The following is a 23,796-nucleotide window of genomic DNA, read 5'->3' as shown; positions in this document are numbered from 1 at the left end:
TGGGACCACAGCTGTTCACATTATATATTAATGATCTGGATGAAGGGACTGGGGGCATTTTAGCGAAGTTTGCTGATGATACGAAGTTAGGTGGACAGGCAGGTAGTACTGAGGAAGTGGGGAGGCTACAGAAGGATCTAGACAGTTTGGGAGAGTGGTCCAGGAAATGGCTGATGGAATTCAACCTGAGTAAATGCAAGGTCTTGCACTTTGGCAAAAAGAATAAAAGCATAGACTACTTTCTAAACGGTGAGAAAACTCAAAGCCAAAGTACAAAGGGATCTGGGAGTGCTAGTCGAGGATTCTCTAAAGGTAAACATGCAGGTTGAGTCCGTGATTAAGAAAGCAAATGCAATTTTGTCACTTATCTGAAGAGGGTTGGAATATAAAAGCACCTTTGTGCTACTGAGACTTTATAAAGCTCTGGTTAGGCCCTATTTGGAATACTGTGTCCAGTTTTGGTCCCCACACCTCAGGAAGGACATACTGGCAGTGGAATGTGTCCAGCAGAGATTCACACAGATGATCCCTGGAATGGTTGGTCTAACATATGAGGAACGGCTGAGGATCCTGGGATTGTATTCATCGGAGTTTAGAAGATTAAGGGGAGACTTAAAAGAAACTTACAAGATAATACATGGCTTGGAAAGGTGGACGCTAGGAAATTTTTTCCATTAGGTGAGGAGACTAGGAACCATGGACACAGCCTTAAAATTAGAGGGGGTCAATTCAGAACAGAAATGCGGAGACATTTCTTCAGCCAGAGAGTGGTGGGCCTGTGGAATTCATTGCCGCAGAGTGCAGTGGAGGCCGGGATGCTAAATATCTTCAAGGCAGAGGTTGATAGATTCTTGATATCACGGGGAGAATGCGAGTAAGTGGAGGTGAAATGCCCATCAGCCATGATTGAATGGCGGAGTGGACTCGATGGGCCGAATGCCCTTACTTCCACTCCTATGTCTTATGGTCTTAATGGAGCATGTGTGTATTGGAGTATGCGGGTATGATGGGCTGTAGATGTATTGGATTGAGTATGTAATAGAATGAGGGTGTATTGGAGCATGTACATATGTGTGAACAGGAGTGTGTGTGTGTGTGTGTAATAGGATGTGGGGGTCGAGAGTGAAGATTCCTGATGAAGGGCTTTTGCCCGAAACGTAGATTCTCCTGCTCCTCAGATTAACCTGGTGCCTGATCTGTTGTGCTTTTCCAGTGCCACACTCTCAACTCTGACCTCCAGCAGCTGCAGTCCTTATTTCCTCCTGTAATGGGATGTGGGTTTAATGAAATATGTATGACATAATAGCCTGTGGGTATATTGGAGTGTATGTGTTTGTTGCAAGGTCTGGGCATTTTGCAGAGAGAGTGGGGTGAAAGAGAAAAGAGAGAAAAAGAGAGGGAGGAAAGAGAGAGCACATGGGGAAGGATAGAGAGAGAGAGAAAGGGGGCGTGGAGAGAGGAAAGAGAGTAGACAGAGAGATGTGTGTGTAATGGATTGTGGGTGTATTGGAATGTGTGCATGATGGAATTTGGGAGTATTAGTGTGTGTAATGTGGTGTGGCTATACTCCAGCGTGTGTGTAATGCACAATGCGTATATTGGATGATTGGATGGTGTGTAATGGGTGGGTGTTTGCTGGAGTGTATACAATGGGGTGTAGATATATTGAAGTGTGACTGTACGGGACATATTCATGTGTAATGTGCTATGGGTGTTTGGAGTATGTTTGTGTATATGGTGGGCTGTGATTGAAGTTGGTATTTGTATATGTTTTGGGTGTGTGATTGGTTCTATCTTATCTTGATGTCAGTTCCTGCTTCCCAGTCCAATTTAGCAGCAGTGTGATGTAATGAAGTAGTTAAAAAAGGTAAGAACAGGTTTTATCTCATATTCCTTTTGTTATATTACAAATAGGTGTGCTTTTGTCAGTGCTCTACAAAACTAAAATATTTCTAATCATGCAAATATGTTTCACCACTATGTGGTGCTATAGAAATACAGAAGAGAACATTATTCTCATAAGGAATCTAACAAAAGATGAGAAAAACATTTCTGTGCAAAAAAAAACGTTTCAGCCTGGCTTTCACAAAAAACTCTGGCAAAGCCTGGCGAAATTTAAATAATACACTGATCAGAATGTGACTGGACATCAAATTACTTAAGTCAGAAGATTGACACAAAATCAGCATTTGACAATATGGGTTTACTTGCCCTGCTTAATTGCTACAATGTAGGCCTCAAATCTGCAACACGGATCTGTTCTGCTACCAAGTGTGTATGATGTTAAAAGCCAGAAGACTGTCCCAAGACACAACTGTCGATCTTGGATCAGGCTGATCTTATGTTGGAGGAGCTGGGCTGACAGTAATTTTTTTTGTCCTGTTCACCCTCACTTTTGGTGACAAAAAACAAATATCATGAGGGAGAAGTACCACAGAAATTAAACAGCAGTCCTTTAAATTATTGAACAATGATTGCAACATCTGGTTTTGTGTGTACATCTGAAAATGATTTTACTTTGACTGCAGGAAAGGGACAAGGCTAAGACATTCACAGTGTGTTATAAATAGTACACTTTGGCAGGGCTGGACTAGATAAGGCAACTTGATCCACAGTTTCTTCATCTACACATAAAGAACTTATATTGACATAATTAATTAAGTTTGCATCCTCACTGTCTGGACAGTAACCTAGCAGAATGGAAATTGATGGAATGAAATTCACTTGGTTGTACAAAGGGTGGTGCTTAGTTCCAGAATAGTTCAAGGTGCATCATCACAAAGATAATTATTTTGAAGTGCAGTCACCATAGTTACTTAGATAAAATTAAAATGTTGTGGAAATAGCAAATGAAACAAACAACCAAAATCCTTTTTTTTTGTAGTTGATGCAGAAATGTTTGTGAGGCTTCTCAAAAAAAATTGCTGCTTCTCTGAATGGTACCAAGGGATCATTTCCATCCAACTGCATATGCAGAAGGGAATTCAGTTTAATGTCTCAACTGAAGGACAGCATCCTACTTGCAATACCTCCTCCATCGGTTTTTACCATTTCACATCAAGTGCAACACAATAAGAAATGAAAAAGTCCTTTGTGCACTTAATTATGTACTTTAATTTTACCTCCAGGATAACATCCCTTGTTCCACAAAATAAGTTCATCCATTAATCACAGAGGAACTGTGGGAAGGAATACTTAATTTGCTGAACTGTGTTGTACCAATAATAATTGACTTTATATCTCCTCCAGGCTTATTTTGTCCATGAGACCCACCTTACATTCTATTGACCCCCCCAATCCCTTCAAAATGCTCAGTATCTATCCCACATTGACTGGTATTATTACTGGCTCATTCTCCACTATTTCCCCCTTCAAATCTGTCATAATCACCTCTGAATAAAACCCACCCTTGAGCCTTATAAACACCCACCATATCTCCAAACTCCCTTTCCTCTCTAAAGGCCTTGAATGTTCTCAGCTGCACTCAAGGTGTGTAATAACATCTCTGAGCTGGCTGATTAGAAAAAAAACCTAACAAGGTCAGCAGCACTTAGAATATGAAGTTGACTGAGAGAAAGGAGTAAGGAATTATTGGTTATTGGGGCTGTTATGGTGTATTGTGTGTTCCTATCCCTGAGCCAGGAGACTTGTGTTTAATCCTGTCTGCTGCAGAGGTGTGTAATAGTATCTCTGGAGAGATTGATTAAAATACCTTTGATGTAGGTCTGGAGATTGGAATGGGGCTGGAGCACAGCAGCCATTCCTTTCTGATATAATGTTTTGCTCACTCAGCAAATGCAGCATCTTCATCAAGTTGGTGCATAGGCTGTGACCTGTACCATGGTGCAGCAGACAATAAGGTTCCTGAAGATGTGGCTGCACTGCTTGGACACCCTCCCGAATGGTCTGCACAGATTGTACCATCTGTTCCTAATGTGTTGTGCTCTGCATATTTGGAACAATGAGGTGATCTGCAGAACTGGGGGAACCAGGAGCTGTCTTCCCAGGAGGACACTGGGGAGAAGGAAGTTGTCCTTGTGCATGACAGTGGTCATCTACAGCAGGCCCTAAGTCAGACAGGACCTAACTGACACCAGTTCCAGTAGATGGGAGCTGGTTGCAGCCAATCATCTTTGTCAGAATTTAGTTTTCACTGTGCGGTGAACTGCAGCTTAAACATACTTGTATACAAACCATTTTTATTGGTTGGACAGTGGACTTTTTAAAAAATGGGAAAACATACTGCTTTAAATAAGGGATTATCAAAAGATATGTTGTAGTTTTTTTTTCAAAAATGATTCATTGAAGCTCATTGTGAGCTGTAACTACAAGAGGGCCTTATTCAAGCAGTAGAGGAGGATTTTGGAAAGCTGAGGGTTTGTCCCCAAGGGTGGTTTCGCCCAGTGACAGTCTTTTGATTGGTTCTTGAACCAGAATCAATTATGCCTGTATAGAGGAGCACTTGGCATAGTAACAACTTCCTGATTGGTTCCTGGCTGAATGTCGAAACACCATATTGTAGCCAATGTAGATTTCTCCAGCCTATGATGTAGAAAATATCTCTCTCGCTCTCCCTCCCATGAGTGGAGAAGTAAAACATTCCAAACTGCTGTCTATGCTCTCTATGCAAATTCCCTTCTTGAATGGAAAAGGGAAAAGCTACCTTCAGAGAAACTGGAAGGACAAATCTACAACAGGTGAATGGTTGAGAATTGGTGTGTCCTCAAGCCTATGTTCAACTCAATGAGTCAAAAAGGACTAGAAGGGAACCAAAGGAAAATATTTCATTGGCACCTGTGATCCAGACTGGTACCTGAATGGTGTTTCACTGACATTTATTTTTGTTCTTTCCCGTCCATATATTTGTGTCTATATATCTGTTTGCAGTTAGAGATTAAGTCAGAAAGTTATAAGTAATTTATGTTCCTTTTCAGCCATTGGTTATAAACAATCCATTGGCAATAAATATCTACGGTTTTTGTTAAGCACGGAAACCTGATAAATACTTTATTTCAACATGGGTTTGTCAGTCAGGAAATTTCTTTGTGTAGCTGGAATAAATCTTTTCACATATGTGATGACTCCTTCCAATAGTGTGGCTTAACTTCTAGTGCTTTACTGCAGTGAGTTGTGACATTTGAGCTTTCCTTTAATTTTGTGATCTTTTTGTGATATGTTCAGATAGGTGCCTTTTCAATCATCAAGTCCACTTACACATTAAACACTGAAGTGGAATGAACTGGATATTAATTTCCAATCATGCCAAACAAAACTGCGCTTGTACGAAAACACAGCTACAAAACAATTATATTTAGTTCTGCTCCGGAGTAAAATCAGGAATGTTTAAATTGCAGGTACTTTGTGACACATTAGTCTTGAACCAAAGCTGTTTTGGATGTAAATCAATGGAAAAGTAGTCATAGCCTGATCTGTTCCAAATGCACTAAAGCTAAGCACTGTGAGAACCTTAGACTTCTTAAACGAATTATTTTTGCATGAGATACATGCATCATAGTCAAACCATTATTATTGCCCTTGAGATAGTGGCAGTGGGCCACTTTATTCAACCATTGTATTGGATTTACTTCAACTGAGGGATTTGTTGGGAGAGAGCAGTTAATTATTATACACAATGTGTGAATGGATATGGATTCACCTATAGGTTCACTCAGCATTTGTCCTCCCCTAAAGAATATTAGTGAATCATTTAGCTTTTTGGGATGATTCAATAAGTTCAAAGTTAAAAATCACACAATACCAGGTTATAATCCAACCAGTTTATTTGGAAGTACAAGCTTTTGTAGCTACCTGACAAAGGAGCAGTGCTCCGAAAGCTTGGACTTCCAAATAAACCATTTTGTCTATAACTTGGTGTTGTATAAATTTTAACTTTATCCACCCCAAACCAATACCAACACCACCACGGCTACCAGTAATTTAAAGGTTACCATTACTGAAAAATTTGGAATAAAAATCTATTATTAAAATTAATTGAATTTAAATTTCCTTAATGCTTTTGTGGGGTTTGAACTCATATCTCCAGATCATTAGGCCAGGCCTCTGTCAGAACTATAGCAGAAAATTGTAACAGAGTAGAAACCATGCAGCCTATTGGGTCCATTTTATTCCAAGAAGGACCAGTCCAATGGAGTCCCACCGTCTGTTTTTTCTGCAAGCGATGTTAATTATTCTTGTACAAGTACATATAGTGAAGTACTTCTACTTCAATTATTTTTTTCTCATTTCCCCTTTATTTCTTTGTCAATTATTTGTGGTTACTGAAATTTTTGCCAAATGAATCTTGATTGTAACAGCTGCCATAAGATTTGGTTCTGCATGTAACTTGCAGTCATTTGTAACAAATGTTCAATACACACATAAATGGAACCACAAGATATTAAGCAGACAAAACGTATATGAAGCGTTTTAAACAAATATGAAGCGTTAATGTTAAATGTGTCCAATTTACAATGCAGATTTTATGATATATCAAATGTTTGCAAGTATTTAAGCAGCTTCAAGTGCTCTGCTCAATAAAGATTGTGTAAGTTATTTGTCTGAGGTGCCCCAGCATGCTCATTCCCAAGGACTAGGTATGGCAAAGCTTCCTTTCTTGTTGGTCTGGAAACAATCAGCTTCAGAACATTTTCCTGAACACACTCCAGGAACTCTTCATACTCTTTCCCTTACCATACCATTTTCCCAGACTGTATTTAAATAATCACATTCCCTTATTCTATAATGTTTACATCTAAAATGTAATTTCCTTGAAGATTTGTTTCTCGACATCCTTCCCAACAGTTAGTGGTCTATAGACTATGCCGAGCAATGTCCTCCTTCATCAACAGCGACCCTTTTCTTCATTTCCTGAACACCTTATATCCAGGAATATTTCACACTTAGTGCTGTTTTAATTTGAACCAAGTCTGTGTTAGATTAGATTAGATTATTTACAGTGTGGAAACAGGCCCTTCGGCCCAATAAGTCCACACTGACCCTCTGAAGAGCAACCCACCCAGACCCGTAGAGCCACATCAAATTTCTAAATGGCAATCTGCACTTGCAATTCACCATCACATTTACCCATCCTGTGCATTTACACAGAAGCACAGTAAACCTGATTTAAATTTTATTATTTTTATCATTTTCTCTGACTCTACTCAGTAAGTTACTATTCTCATGCTAGTCATTTCTCCCAGTATTCTCTGCACCTTGGGATTCCTCTCGAATATTATCAGTTGGCTCCTATACCCCCAACTTATAAGTCTCTTCAACTCTTTTCTCTCATTTTTACAAACTCAAGCTTGCCCTGCCCAATGGTGCCTCCTTTTCCATCTCTCTTCCACTGCTACTGCTGCTGGCTGTAATCAGATCAGTATCCTACTCCTGCTCTCTCCTTCAACCTCTGCTCCTGTCTACAATCAGGTCTATCTCTTTTTATACGTTTAGAAAAGATTTTGCGGTTCCTTTTAGCATTATTGACTGAAATTGAACTTTTCTCATACTTTCCTTTGCCTTTCTGTTACAAATATAAGGTTACTATATTTGACACTGCATCTTTAATTTAGAATAAAATGAAGAATTCATGTGACCTGCTCTGAACAACAAGCCTACTGTTAAAGGTTAAATTGAGGTCTGGGTTTGTTTCTGAAGGATGTTATTGTTCTTCACAGATGGAGATGTTGATAGTATAGGTGCACAATCCTTTATCCGAACTGTTTGGGACACGATGGCTTTTGGAATTTTTTGAATTTTGGAATAAGTGACAGTTCCACAGTGAAATTTTAAAAAATTCTTACTGAAGAGCAGACTCATTGTGAGTACTGTGGGCCCTGAGACAGAATTGAGGCCTGCCAGTGCTGGGCCACGCCCACCGATGTCACATCTGAGTGACATGTCAAGTGGGTGTGGAGTTAGGTTCACTGCATGCCAAACAACTTTGTGAATGAGATAAAAACTTCACACAAAAACATTCGGATTTTGGAGCTTTTTGGATTTCGGGATTTTGGTTAAAGGGTTGTCTACCTGTAGCATTGAGGAAAGTGTTGAGAATTTTGGATTGTATGCTTTAAACTGTTGATTTCTTTCAAAAACAGTATGAGAATTGGGATCTCAAGGATGCCTAATCAGTATTTCTACGTGGTAATGAGGCTCATTTGATGCATGTTGACATGGATATTGACATGGAGAAGAAAAGGGTTTTTAAATTGTCCCTAATACTCAGACACAGGCAATCTGCCGTTACCTGAGAAAGAGGTACCAAAGTCCTTGTGATGCAGCATGAAGGTGGAATGCGGTAGGACCTTGCACTCAGACCATAAAGAACAAAATCACAAGGATTTGAAACAAGCTGGAAAATTTGCCTAGTTTGTGCTCGAGGAAAACCCCTTACCATGAAAGACTGACCATGGGTTAAAGATTGACAGGAAAGGTATGGAAGTAACCCTCAGGAGCTAAGAATCAATTAAAACAAACTAAAGGATAGCTATGCAATGAGGGCAGGCAAAAGGCTTTAAATAAGTTTCCCTTTCTTGAGGCAAGATTCCTTGATCAGACACTGAGCACTTTTGAGTAGGGAACTCCCTAGAAGTCCACAAATCTTTTGGACTTCTTGTGTGGCAACTCCTCTGCCCACTTAAGGGCCTCAACTGGTGGCAGGGAAATGACCTTAATTGGTTTTTCTAGCATAAACTTAATTGGGTCATGGGCAGGAAGGTGGAAAGGTGCCCACCTGTTATACTCCCACCTGATTAAATGACCAGCACCAAACTTATCATGTGGAGGGCATTAAATTCCACTCTTTGTTTCAAGCTCACCTACGCTGGATCTCTTCTCAAATCATAAAAATTGATGACATTTTAGTTTTTTTTCATAACTAAATCTAATTATATTATGATCATTATTTCAAATATGTTTTCCGATTGAAACATTCTCCATTGGTCTTAATTCACTTTGTGTTATACCAGAAACTTGCATTTAAATATTGATTCAACTCTATGCCATTTAGCATACTTGCTTTGTTGCTCAGACAATATGCTAAATGTTTGGGAATGTGCTGGAAATCAAGGCCCAAACATTCCATGAGTTGTACCAAAAGTGTAAATATCTCATTCAATCACCAAAAATGGTAATTTGTTTTCTCTTTATTACAGTTAATTAGATCAAAAGTGATTTTCACATGGCTTTTTAATAAACTCAAAAATAAGAGCTTATTCCAGGCAAACTTATCCAAGTGGAAACAAATTATCAAGTGGCTATCATGTAATCATCTCTACAAATAAACTGTACCTACCTGAATCCCAAATGCACTTTCATACAGTCACAGATCATGGAAACGGACCCTTTAATCTAACTTGACGAAAGTGAGAACTGCAAATGCTGGAGATTAGAGTCAAGAATGTGGTGCTGGAAAAGCACACCAAGTCAGGCAGCATCTGAGGAGCAGGAAAATAAGCGTTTCGAGCAAAATCCCTTCATCAGAAATTGTCTATGCTGACCAAATTTCCCAAACTAAACTAGTCCCACTTACCTGCATTTCACCCATATCCCTCTAAACTTTTCTTATTCATAGAACACAACAGCGCAGAACAGGCCCCTTGGTCCTCAATGTTGCGCCGACCTGTGAAACCAATCTGAAGTCCATCTAACCTACACTATTCCATTTATCATCCAGAGGTTTATCCAATGACCATTTAAATGCCCTTGAAGTTGCCGAATCTACTAATGTTGCAGGCAAGACGTTTCACACCTGTTCAAATGTATACTCAATTGTCTGAGCAACAAAGCAAGTATGCTAAATGGCTTAACTACCCTGTCTACCTGTATTGCAACTTTATGTACCTGAACTCCTCAGTCTCTATATTCTACCGCTAATTATATAAATCTTGCCTTTGTTTGTTTTATCAAAATGCAATACCTGGATTATCCAAAGTACACTGTATCTGCCACTCCTCAGCCCATTGGCCCAATTGCTCAAGATCTCTTTGTAATCTTAAATAACCTTCTTCACAGTCCACTGTACCACTAATTTTGGTGTCATCCACAAATTAACTAACCTCCTGAATTCTCATCCAAATTATTTATATAAATGACAAACAACAGTGGACTCAGCACCAATCCCTATGGAACACTGCTGGTCATAGGCCCCCAGTCCAAAAAACAACACTCTACCACCACCCTGTCTCCTACTGTCAAGCCAATTTTGTATCCAAGTGGCATGCTCTCCCTGAATCCCATGTGATCTAACTTAACTAATGACTGTTGAACTTATGATAAATTAATATATTGTAATTTACATAAGCTTCAAAGGGCTTGCAAAAAAATTGCAATGCACCTTGTAAAATGCGTAGTAACATTGAGAGAATTACAGGTGAATAAAATGTACACAATGAGACATGTACATAGCTCTGCAGAGTAGTTATATCAAAAAAATAAGGAAATGCCTGTGCATCGGAAGTCTAAAAAAAATGATTGAGGTGAATTTTCACAGGTCCTTCTGTTTCTTGTTAATGAGTTCACATTGTTGTCTGACACAGAATGTTGGGATTCAATTGTAGATGCAAAAAGCACCAACTTTTTCAGTCCTGGATCCTACTGGTAAAGTGGGTGAGAGGGAAGCCTTATTTGTTTTCAAGTCCCAAATTGCATTTTCCAAAGGAGTGGTCTGGAGCAGCAAGGCTGATATTTTGCTACTTTAGTCTAGGTACACTAAGTTATCTTTATACCTCTTCTACATCGACCATACTATGAGCAGCCAACTCAGTAGAGTTTGCAGATTGTAGCAAAACTAAATTTAAATTGTTCTAATTCAGCTGTTGGCATTCATTTTGTGGGTGAAAGACAAAGATAGAGGGAAATGGAATGCAACGCGCCCTTTGGTTGGAATGCAGAAAGCCCACTAACTTTGTGCTACCTGTTAGTTACATATAGCCAGTAACAACCATACTCTCTAGTGGTTGTATACATCAACAACAATTGTGTTATTCATTTACACTTTTTCAAGCTAGCCTGCAATACATTAAGGAAGTTAAATTGCAGCCGCGGAAGGTATTGGGAGCCATTCTGTCAGAGTACTTCACGATTGCGTTTTGGAGGTCTCAGTAAAGTGGTGTCCAATATCCTCATGGTGTAAGAGATGCTCCACACACAGCATAATAAGGGAATGGGAATGGGAATGGGTAGCTGGCAGTGTTACACCACTAACCTGGGCATAGTGCTGCCAGTTTTTTAATGGTCTCATTCAAGTAGTCATGCATAGTGAATGTGTCTGCAAATAATATCCTCCAACTGTACTATCGCCACCTACCACTGCCCAATGCCCCACACACCAATCGCTCAACTACCAATGATCTCTCAAAATTAATGCTTATCCTAGCAATTATTTATTAACTTCACCCTCTGAGATTTAACCACTTAGCACTTTATAATCATCACGCTACTTCTCACAACTTGCACGATGCAAGTGATTTCAATATAACAAATCCAAAATCGAAACAAACTTGAATACACTTCCCTCTCTCTCACAGGAGAACACGGCACCCAACTGAAATCAGCAATAAGTAACAAGTGGGGGAGAAGCGTGCCTGCAGGACTTGGCCCCTTTGGCAGAGATGGTGCTGACCATAATGGGACGGGCCATTAGTGAGCCTGTGTCCATAGTGCAGCTGGAACTATTAAACATGGCCATATCTATTACCCAATCCATTCAGTCCCTTCTCATAACACCCTCATTGCAAAGTGTTCTGACCAAGAAGCTGACGGTGTTAGCATGCTCATCTCACGTTCTCCTTTCCCATCACCACGAACGAACATTTTCCCTTTCAACTCCTAAAGAATTGCAACTTACTCAGGTAGCTGAGGAAGTGCAGATAAACTATGAAACGAAAGATGCATGTTTTCACATGAGCGGCCAGCAGCACTGATAATTACACTATAATTTCAGAGGATAGGCTACAGAAAGGCTCTTCATTTGCATGAGACACTAGGCAGAAATAGAGTCTAGTCAAGAGACATAGACAATACAGGTATCAGTTCACTCAATGTCATGGATTAGTTCTGCTGCAGGAAACCTCAGATGATAAGTGCGATGGGCACAGGCTGTGGGAGAGAGTTAATCGTTCATCGGAAAGTCTTTAACGTTGAGGAGGATAGACAGCACCAAGTATCCACAGAGCTTCATACAGATGGAAAGTCTTCTTTTTCAAAACTGAATAGGTAGCTGCCTCCATCAACACACATGGATCCAACTGTGCTGTAGAGACTGCTAACTGTTATTTCAGCATCTCAAGCAAAGTGAGTGACACAGTGGTGGCATAGAAACTCAGACATCTGTCTTCATGGCTTTGGATACCATTTTGCAAAAAAGCTCCTCAGTACTCATACATCTGTTCTTCAACAAATTTGCTTCCTGAAGACCATCTGTAAAAATGCCCTGCTGCTAAGAGTTCTTCCCCACCTATTCCCTCTTCCAATAATTATTCCAGTTCTGTGCGATTTTTGCTCATTCTTCCAGTCATTATACTAAACACCATGAGGAATCTCTATTAAGCCATCATTAATGTTAGCAATTGGTTTGTGTACACAATTTTCAGTCACTAAGTAAGTAATTCAGTATCATCCATCCTAATCTGAGCAGCTATTGTCTTCTACAATGAATCTACAGAGCAGAACAGACAGGTTAAGTGAGTGGGCAAGAAACTTGGCAGGTGGAATATTGAAATAAATCTACGAAGGCTGGTATCCCATCACCAAGATACCTTTCATTTATAGGTGCACAGTATATGACACTGACCTAGCCAGCACAGAGCTGACTCCTGGAGTGAAGGGAACCCCTGACACTTCTGTTTATAATCTGTCAGCTAGGGCTACCTGACTGGACCAGGTTAACAGCCCTAATCAGGGAGCTCACCTGAGATCTACCTGGCTGACTTCGTTCCAATCATGGCAATAGAATGTGGGAAAATGTAGGTTAGTGCACTGGCAGAGAGAAAAGAAGTGGTGAAGATTATTTAAATGGGGAAAGCAGAAAATTGCAGCATGGAGGAATATGGTGATCCTCTTGCATATATCACAAAATGCCAGCATACATGTTCAGTGGGTAATAGAGAAACCAAATGGAATGTTGGCCTTTATTTCAAAGGTAAAAAGAGAATACAAAATAGGGCCTTCTGCTAAATCTATACAAGGCACCAGTCAGACCACACCTATAATATGCTGAAGAATTTTGGGCCTCCTTTCTAAGGAAAGATATTGGAGCTGGTCCAGAGTATGTTCTCCAGGATGATGCAGGGTATGAAAGGATTTTATTTTGAAAAAAGGTTGGGTTTGTACTCATTGGAGTTTAGGAGAATGAGGTAACATTACTGAAACATGTAAGATTCATAGGAGGCTTGAAAGATAGATGCAGAGAGATAATTTCCCTTGAGAGAATGTCCAGGAGCCATAATCACAGAGTGAGGGGTCACCCATTTTAGACGGATGAGGAGGAATTTCTTCTCTCAGAAGTAGTGAATCTGTGGAATTCTTTATCAAGACTAAGTTGTCCAGTATATTCAAGGCTGAGAGATTTTTAATCAAGGAAGGAACAAAGGATTATGCATAAAAGGCAGAAAAATTGAGTTGAGGATTATCAGATCAGCAACAGTCCCATTAAACAGACACACAATGTGGTGGTGGTGGGGGGTGCAAATGGTCTATTTCTGCTCCTACAACTTATGGCCCATAAAACTGAAATTTTCAATAAATATTGAAACTCCCTCCTCCCTAAAACCTAACATGTAGAATTGTAACAGTCAGAAGAAATAATCCAGTGACCAGCATGTATGTAATGTCTCTTAAATTGTATTGTTGCATTGAGATAGTGGTGGTATTGAGCTGGAAGGAAGGGGAGGTGGAGGTGAGGTTCCTCGTGTCAGTAAGATCGGAAGGCTAATAAGAGTAGAAGGCTAGATAATGGAGTTCCGAAGTGGCAACATTGGCATCAAGTCAGTGTCTCATGGTCCGTCCACTCTGCATGCTTACAGCATAGCTCAGGTATATATACATGCCAACTGCTTTAGCAATAAAGTGTCTAGTACACTTCACAACACAAGTGAGCAGTAAAGGAAGAGGTAGCCATTATATGGCAATTTTGATCTACTAGTTCTTGGGCTTTACTGTATTCTGGCCATGTTAATGTTAAGACATACCATGTAAAAGACATACACTAAATTATTACAAATAAAATGTGAACTTTGTACTTTTATGTTCATTAGACTTGGTCTTCCATGAGGACAATACAGTAGTTCAGACAAGCAGAGCATTCGTGGCAGCAAGATACAATAGTATCTCAGCTATTAATGCACAAGAGTTACTTTAATAGTTTTATGATGAATTAATGTTTAGGAATCTCAAAATTATACAAGCATCTCTGAGAAGAGAGATACATTTCAGAAATGTAGCATTAAAAAAAAATTAAAAATTTTAAGGCAAGAAAGCTCCATAATGGTGCTTTACAATTGCACATTTTAGCTCAATGCTCAGTAACACAGTTTTTTGCAATGACTTGCTGAGAAGGTTGTGTTAGGTTACCGCATTGTTTTCATTAAAAACTTATTTTATTGCAAAAGTCCCTTTCAATTAAAAAATACACCAGATTTTTTTTGTATGAGACAGTGATTGAAGCATTTTGTTTTGTTGCAATCCCACCAGAATCAAGGATGCAAGTCCCCCAAAATATCAAAACAATATTAACAAACAGGAGTACAATCAATTTCAGGATAACCCAAATTATCTCTTTTCATCATGATTATACTCTAAAATTCATAATTAATTCTCAGGCAACTGATCCTCTGAAAGGTCCCCACAAGTTCCAAAATGAGACAGTTCTGTTTGGCTTACAGCACAAGTTACTGCTGATCCACACCAGACCTTCTCCCAATGTGCTTAGTTTGGTGAAGAAACACTGTCATTACCAATAATGGAGAAGTATTATAATTCCTATATTTTCATTTTTCTTGCTCTTACATATCTGAGTCTGCATACATTCCATTTATTAAATAGTCTACTTGAACATAGTCTTTCCTTTTATAGCTTTCAAAAGCTTTTTGAGCAAACAATATTATACTCACTAAGAAAAACAGCAGCCCAAATATTAATATGGCTATTAATGAACTGGTATCAGCTAAATGCTTGATTAGAGATCCAGCAGGTACTGGAGAAAACGTGTAATACATCGTATCGTTGAACGCAAGTGTAGTTCTTGATTCTTCTTCTAGTGAATTTGATGTTCCTCCAGGCATTGTGGACATGGTCATAGTTACAGAAGCTGAACTGTTTATTTTCTTTGTTGTGGTTTGAGGTGAAGTCATAGATGCATTTGAAGTACTCATGGCTTTTGTAGATAATGCATTTGCCATTGTGGTTTGACGAACAATTGTTGGAGCCAATCTCATCTGTGGAGCAGTTGATGTTCGTAGCTTGGTAGTTTTTGCTAAACTAGTAGTGGAGAGTTGTGTGGAATGTTCATTTACTGAAGTTGGCTCATTGACATTCATTGTTGAATTAATTGTAGTGGGTATTATTGTCATCATTGGAGGTGTTTGAGCACCTGAAATAGGTACTGATGGAAGAGTTGAAGCTGTATTTGTGACTTCTTGAGAGATTGTGGTTGTGACTGTGGTTGTGGTGGGGACAGTTGATGATACTATGGTGGTAGCTGTGGTTGTGGTGGGGACAGTCGATGACACTATGGTGGTAGCTGTGGTTGTGGTGGGGACAGTTGATATGGTGGTTGTGGCTGTGGTTGGGACGGTTGATGATACTGTGGTGGTGGTTGTGGTTGTGGTGGGGACAGTTGATGATACGGTAGTTGTGGTTGGGATGGTTGATGATACTGTGGTGGTGGTTTTGGTTGTGGTGGGGACAGTTGATGATATCGTGGTGGCGGTTGTGGTTGTGGTGGGGACAGTTGATACTGTGATGGTGGTTTTGGTTGTGGTGGGGACAGTTGATGATACCGTGGTGGCGGTGGGAACAGTTGATGATACCTTGGTCGTGGCTGAGGTTGTAGTGGGGACAGTTGACGTTATGGTGGTTGTGGTGGGGATGGTTGTAGTTGTCCTTGTGGTAGGACTCGTGGTGATAGCAGATGTAATGGTGGCTCGTGCTGATACTGGAGATGATTCATTGAAAATTGTGGAATTACTACTGTTACTCCTTTTATTACCTCTTTTAACCCTATGTATACGACTTAAAAAACTCTTGCTTGGTAAACTTTGCCCTATAAAACAAGAAAGAAAAACGGAGTTAAAAATATTTAAACCATGCTATGTACATTCACCTTAGACACATTATTCTTAAATGGTTCTCAGAATATTCATAGAATGGTACAAAAGGATGTTCTAAGAATTTCCTACTTGACTCAAATGAGCAGCAATTTAAGCCAATGTAATTCTCAATACTGCACACAAATGTGTGATTTGTCTCCAGCAGGGGACTTGTACCAAATATCATAATGCTTATGTTCTCTCGCAAAACAAGACCTCGATGTGGGTAATATGGTATTGAAAGATCCCACAGGACATTTACTAATGCTCACTAACATATATAAAAATCGCATTGAAAGGCTAAAACAAAATCAGAAATTGCTGGAAAAGTTCTATAGGTTTGACAGCATTTCTGGAGAGAAAGCCGAGTTAATGTTTTGGGTCCAGTGACCTTTATTCAGAACATTTTGATGATGATCACTGGACCTCGAAGGTTAAATCTGCTTCCTCCATATGTTGTCAGAACTGCTGAGCTTTTCAAGCAATTTCTGTTTTTGGTTCTGATTTCCAGCATCCATAGTTCTTTGGTTTTTTTGCATTCAAAGGCAATTTAATGCTTGAGCTGACATTAAGCTATTCAGGTATAAAGAGCAGCAGTGTGCTATGCTTCAAATAGCCCCAGTTAAGACAGACTCGGAGATCTTTATTTTCTCAGGTCACATGTAATGATGCAGTTGTTATATCATGACCTTGTCTCTTAAAGGCATACTGACTTACTGTCTGAGAGCCCTAGTACAGTTATGCACCATTGGAAAACAACTGGGGCTGTTTCCAGACAACAGTGAACTACTCTGATTATCTTCTACTGTTTAGAACCGGCAGAGGCTTATTCTTTCAATGGGGAAACAATATCCTGTCCTCAAAATCAGAACAGTAAAACATTAAAATTTAAAGAAAGGATGAAATTGCAAATAAATCTGGATGCTCCATTACTGATGTAATCTGTGTACAGTTAAAGAGAGCAAAAACAATACGTTTATCAAAGGATTCTGGATTTTAAGTCAGAAATGGCACAAATAGTTAACACAGAACTGACATTGGTAAATAATAAGTGGCAATTTAATGCGCTGAGTCCTTGAAAAGTAAACTGATTCATCTCATACCTATTTGCAAAGCTTTAGCATCTTCCACAGTTACTCTTTTACAGACCGGAATATGAAGACAGTGCAAATAAAAACAAAGATTTTGTTTTTCTTCAATTACAACCCAATTACACTCCAAGCCATCTGCAACACAAATTAAAAGAAAATCTTACTTATCATCTGTTATGCTTTTTAATCTATTAACACACATTTAATGATAATAACTTTAGGACTGAAAATTGATCTGTAATGTTGGGTGAGTTTGGGTGTGACAGTTACAGATGGAAGGAAAGAGACCATGATTCCAAAAGGGTTCAGATGGTCTTTCAAAGGGACTCGAAGTCAGTAGCCTGACAGGTCAATTCCTGGAATCTAGCTCTGAAGAGCTGCAAGGTATGCCACAAGTAGTGTTATGGTCTCAATATAAATATCCCTCTTGTAGATGCACATTGCTCCACCAGCCACTTTCAGCTTGGCCTGCGTGGTACTTCATAGAGACTTGTGAGTTCCAGAATTCTGTCAAAGCACAATAAGACAAGTTCAATTGCCTTTATTTTTATTTCGTGGAATGTCACCATCACTGGCATCACTTTCAGCATTACAGTATCATGGCCAAAATTTGATGAGCAACAAAAGCTGAGAGCAATGCTTATATTGCACAAAGTGGTTCAAAACAAAATCAGCGTCACTTGGCTTCTTGTGTTGTCACATCACGCTACTTTTCCAAATTTACACCATGCAGGTACATATAACAAACCTGCATGCTAGTCACCAAAAATCAAGTGTTTTGCTGCAAGACTGACTAGGACCTATGTTTCCTCTCATTCCTTCTGATTCTGTGCAGACAGAGATCTGAGCATGCGAGTGACTTTTGAAACCAGAAATCAATGCCAGGAATGGCACTGGCACACCAACTGGGCATGTGTGCACCCTTAGAGGGAACATTGCCAAGGACTAGCATCAGGGCCAAATATCCAACTTGAAGCTTAATAAGATAATGTTGATTAGCCAGAGGGATGGTGGCATGGTGAAATTTAAATTCTGTTAATAAAGAAAATATTTGGAATTGAAATTGCAGTTATGGTGCCATAAAACACAATGATTGTCATGAAAGTCCATCTGATTCACAAATGTCAATTAGGGAATGAAATATGCCTTCTTTGTCCGGTCTGGTCTACATGTAACATTCTCTGTTTCAGCACACTGATTGCATGCCATGCATTGGCTTGTGAAGCCACTACTACACAGGAAACTTGGACAGCCACACAGTGGGAAGAGAATTACAAGGAATGTTGCAGACAACTCCAGCTCTATAGCAATATGATTGACTCTTTAAAGCCCTTAAGCTGGCCTAGCAAGCCATTCAGCCTGCTCACCATCACCTTCTGAAGAATAATTGGGAATATGCAATAAATGCTGGCTCAGTCAGCATCACCCAAATCTCATTACAAAATAATAATAAAAAATTCTGCCACTGCAAAGTGTCTAAAAGTAACTCAGGACTGATTTTTGCAAGTATTGTGGAGTTCCTGGATTTGCAAGAGATAGTGTTGCTGCATAATCATAGGGAGGTCAGAAGAGTAAGTGACAGAGGAAAAGGGGCTGTAGTTGAAGTATTAATTTTACTTAATACTTAAGTCCTCCAAGCTTGATCTTTAGGAGAGGTGACACTATTTTTTTAACGTATCTCCCAGGAAAATTAGGGATTGCTGTTGTGCACAGTGGCCCTTGTTTTGTAACAGCTAAATATCATGCCTGTCATTTGATGCTTGCAGTTGCTGCCCACCCCTCCCATGGTCAGAACTCCCTCACCAAACCCCTGCCTGCCACTACCACCTTCACACTGCAATATGCTCAATTCCATGACCAGAATCATGTCCCAACATAAAATCTAACCTGAGCTTCATTCCTTACTGGAGCTGCCCAGTTGAAGTGGTGATGAGACCAAATGAATGAGATTGATTACTTAAGAAAAAAAAATCAAACTCAGCTGTATTGATTTTAAATAATGCAGCTTTCTCTGTATCGATGTTGTAAAGATGCTCTGGGAAATATCGCTCCTTGACTGAGTCCATCCTGCCTTCCCAGTGTGGCCAAATCCAAACCTGAGCAGCTTTATCATACTTAGTTCACATTCATCAATTTGCTATATACTGCATACAACTCTTCTGCCTCATCTGTTCCTTATCCCCAACTGTCAACTGAGCAATTAACTATTACAGCACAAAATGAATGGCTTCAGCCCATCACATCCACATTGGTCATCAGGGACTTATCTTCTCTGATCCCATTTCCCAACCATTGGCCTGTATCTTTATGTGCCAAGGCATTTCAAGTTTTCATCTGAATGCTTCTTCAATTTGGTAATGATTTCTGTCTCTACAATCTTTGCAGGTAGTGAGTTCCAGTTAACCACGTCATCTGGGTGAAAAGATTTTTCCTTAAATCCATTCTAAACCTCCTACCCCTTCCTTTAAGTCTATGCCTCCTAGCAACTGACCTCTCTACTGAAGGGAAATTATTTCAATTGATCCCATCTTTGCCCATCAAAATCTTGTACATCCTCAATCTAATCCTCCTTCAGCCTTCTCTGCTCCAAGAAAAATAACCCTAGCGATGTTGTCTCTCTTCATCATTGAAATGCTGCAGACTGAGCAGTATCCTTGTAAATCTCCTCTGTACCCTTTCCAGTGAAATCACATCCTTCCTATTGTGTGGTGTCCAAACTGCACACAGTACTCCAGTTTTACAGTCTTTTCTAGCCATGTCGTAACCTCCCACCTCTGGTACTCAGTGCCTCAACTAATAAAGGCAAGTATCCCATATGCATTCTTAACTACCCTAGCCACCTGTCCTGTTGCCTTCAAGGATTGACGTCCATGTACACCAAGATCCTCAGTACTACCCAGGGACTTAACATTCATTGTATACTCTCTTCACTTGTTAGTCAACGTAAAATGCATCATTTCACACTTTTCAGGACTAAACACAATCTGCCACCTTTCTGCCCAACTGACCAGTTCATTTTTATAATTCTGTAGCCTGAAGTTTTCCTCCCCGCACTGCCAATTCTGGTGCCATCTTGTTTTTGGGAAGATCACGGTCTCCTTTGCAATGTTTTTACATTCAGAAAATGTATTAATATTTATATCTGTTGATGCATTCCTTTTCATCAAAGAGCATTTTCTGATGTTAAGAATCATTTAGGAGCAAAGGATTAAAGTTTAAAGGGTGAGCTGTGTAAAATTTCAAAATGAAAATATCTCCATAAAAATGAATTATAATTGAATTGCATTCTTTGCATGAGACTTTTATATGGGAACATATTTGTGATTAAGAGCTGCTTTATTATGATGTTTTATAGTTTCCTAAGATGTTCAATTCGGTGCCTCATAAGATACTTGCTACAACAGATTAGCTATACGGTACAAGCAAAAATAAAATTAGTAGCCTAAGTAATTAGTTAGTACAGAGGAAAAGAAGATTTAGGGTTAATGTATGCTCCTCAAAATGGTGGTGTATTCCAATCCTGATTTGCAGTTGAACTATCAATATCAAAATTTCACGACAATGCACAAATGCAAATTAGCTTAGCAAGTGCTGAAGAGTACTGCAAATGATTTCAGGAAGTCATACGCAGGTCAGCAGAATATCAGTAGCGATTAAAGCATTCTCTGGTAGAATTCTTTTGTGCACATTGATATAGTGCATACCTTACCTTGGTCTACTACACTGCCACAAGTTTGGTTACATTCCTTTGCACTACTGACGTGAAGGGACTTCAGCACTTTGACTCCATTACTTTGTAAATTGTACACTGAGCTCGCAGTCAAAGAGGAAATAGAGATGTAAAGAAACAGTCCAAGAGGAGTCCACATTTTTGAGGAAAATCTGAAGGGAATCTGTGTTTGGCCAGAACTGCAGTATAACAGTTTCATGGAAAGACTGATCCAATTCTGATTGTTCTTTGCCAAATCTGAAAGAGAAATAAAAAAAAAATTCAAAACACAGTTACAGAATTGTTTGAAATTAATTTCTGATGAGAAGGCCTGACATGGATTCATACATGGATGTCAGACTGTGCTGCTGAGTTCAAATCTCAACATATTTGATTGCTATGCTTCCATTGGGATTTTTTTTCAGTTCTCAGCTAAGTCGTTTGTAAATAAAGTGCCTCTTAACACCTACTTACCTTTACTGTAGAAGGGAATACAAAAATCAATTTCACTCAGAAAATCACACCTTTTGTCAAGTGGTATGGAATGACACTGATGGCTGCCAAGAAAGATCTAGTCCTCAAATTGCAAGGATCCATATGTACACAGGACATGTCATGCATGGTGTTGCTTTGAAATTACTTTTCTGGAAAACATGCTGCCTTGCTTTGATACTAAAAGAGGTACAACACAGATAGATGCTGCGTTTCTATATTATACATACCAAGACAACCAGTAAAGTTTGGGAGCAGGGATTCCCAATTGTCCATTATAACTTCAGCAGAGGATCCACAGAAACATATTAATCTTTAGTCAGTATGGGCAGTAATTTTCCTTCTTACAGTTAAAGCTTTTGTATTGATTTTCGCCAAGTTTAGTTTTATTTATTCTTTCAGGGGATGTGGATGCTGGTGCCCAAGACTTACCCTTGTTACCTATTTCCAATTCTCTTAAACAGAATAATTTATTAGATTATTCCAAAGGCCAGTCAAGAATAAATCATATTTGAGTTTAGAAGATTAAGGGGAGACTTAATAGAGACGTACAAGATAATACATGGCTTGGAAAGGGTGGACGCTAGGAAATTGTTTCCATTAGGCGAGGAGACTAGGACCCGTGGACACAGCCTTAGAATTAGAGGGGGTCAATTCAGAACAGAAATGCGGAGACATTTCTTCAGCCAGAGTGGTGGGCCTGTGGAATTCATTGCCGCAGAGTGCAGTGGAGGCCGGGACGCTAAATGTCTTCAAGGCAGAGATTGATAGATTCTTGTTGTCTCGAGGAATTAAGGGCTACGGGGAGAATGCTGGTAAGTGGAGTTGAAATATCCATCAGCTGAAAATGTGTTGCTGGTCAAAGCACAGCAGGCCAGGCAGCATCTCAGGAATAGGGAATTCGACGTTTCGAGCATAAGCCGAGATGCTGCCTGGCCTGCTGTGCTTTGACCAGCAACACATTTTCAGCTGTGATCTCCAGCATCTGCAGACCTCATTTTTTACTTGAAATGCCCATCAGCCATGATTGAATGGTGGAGTGGACTCGATGGGCCGAATGGCCTTACTTCCACTCCTATGTCTTATGGTCTTATATTGCTGTGGGGCTGGAGTCACATGTAGGCCAAATGTTCCCAAAGAACATTAATGAACGAGTTGGGTTTTCATAAGAATTAATCATAGTTTCATGGTTGCTGTTACTGACAGTTGTTTTCAATTGCAAATTGATTAATTTAAATTAAAATATATCAGGTCCATGGCAGGATAAGTTTAAAAGTGTCTATAAGGTTCTTAATAGAGCAGGAGAACGCTATCAAAGGATGGTTTCTCCACTATTGCCATACTGCTGACCTGTGTATGATCTCCTGAAGTCTTCTCCTTTAACCCTCAGAATTTGCTTACCCCACCTTACATTTATAATGAGTAAATTTTGATGTTGACAGTTCAATAAAAAACAGGAATTAAAGCACATACCATTATTTTGAGTACTGTGTATTCACCCCAGCCCTTTCTTTCCAGTCTATTAACCTGCATCAGTATTAAACCCCACCTCTGGACAGTTGTATTAGCTTTTAGATTAGATTCCCTACAGTGTGGAAACAGGCCCTTCGGCCCAACAAGTCCACACCGACCTTCCGAAGAGTAACCCACCCAGACCCATTTCCGTCTGACGAATGAGATTAGATTCCTTGGACCTCACCTCTGGATTTGAAATAGATTTGGTACTGTACAAAGCAAACAATTTGGCAGCAATGTCAATGTTGTAATGTAAAATGTATTTTTCCAAGTGCAAATAAGTCTGGAAAATGTAAGTGAATGTATCGAATAGAAAAAAAAATGCTTTCTATAGATCAGCTGATCTCTGAGCTGAATCCACTGTGTTCACAATGATGGAGATGCCAAAATATTTTTAAACTAAAAAACAAAACTGGAGGAAATACACAGCTGATTAATCAACTGTGGAGCAAAAGACAACTGAGCAGTTGAATATCTAAATCGACACAGTGGCTTCCTTAACATACTGGGTCTCTATCCAAAAGTAGTCAAGTTAGTAACATGACAAGAATATGCAGGGCATTAAGCAGAGAGAAAGGCTTGTGTACTAAAAGCAATATTAGCTGCATTAGTTACAGCTGCATTATGATGCTTCAACCAGGACAACATTACATCAGTTCATCTCGCGTGTTAATCATCCAAGAAC

At 39.5% G+C, this 23,796-nt stretch overlaps 1 protein-coding gene across 6 annotated transcripts in view; it reads right to left on the bottom strand.

Moving 5' to 3' along the window:
* Positions 1-14,220: 14,220 nt before the first annotated feature.
* The window catches only part of LOC132824195 (hepatitis A virus cellular receptor 1-like), an 80,599-nt gene continuing 71,023 nt past the window's right edge, over positions 14,221-23,796 (bottom strand). For all 6 annotated transcript variants that reach the window (XM_060838485.1, XM_060838484.1, XM_060838487.1 and 3 more), the window contains 3 exons: positions 21,105-21,362; positions 17,408-17,530; positions 14,221-16,258 (listed from right to left, as the gene is read on the bottom strand). In XM_060838485.1, the coding sequence (XP_060694468.1) occupies positions 15,000-16,258; positions 17,408-17,530; positions 21,105-21,324 (1,602 nt within the window). In that variant the 5' untranslated portion in view covers positions 21,325-21,362 and the 3' untranslated portion in view covers positions 14,221-14,999. The remainder of the gene's footprint in view (positions 16,259-17,407; positions 17,531-21,104; positions 21,363-23,796) is intronic.

This window comes from Hemiscyllium ocellatum, chromosome 18 (genome assembly GCF_020745735.1).
Source record: "Hemiscyllium ocellatum isolate sHemOce1 chromosome 18, sHemOce1.pat.X.cur, whole genome shotgun sequence".
Lineage (NCBI taxonomy): Eukaryota > Metazoa > Chordata > Chondrichthyes > Orectolobiformes > Hemiscylliidae > Hemiscyllium > Hemiscyllium ocellatum.
This window is presented reverse-complemented; position numbering and strand designations above follow the sequence as displayed.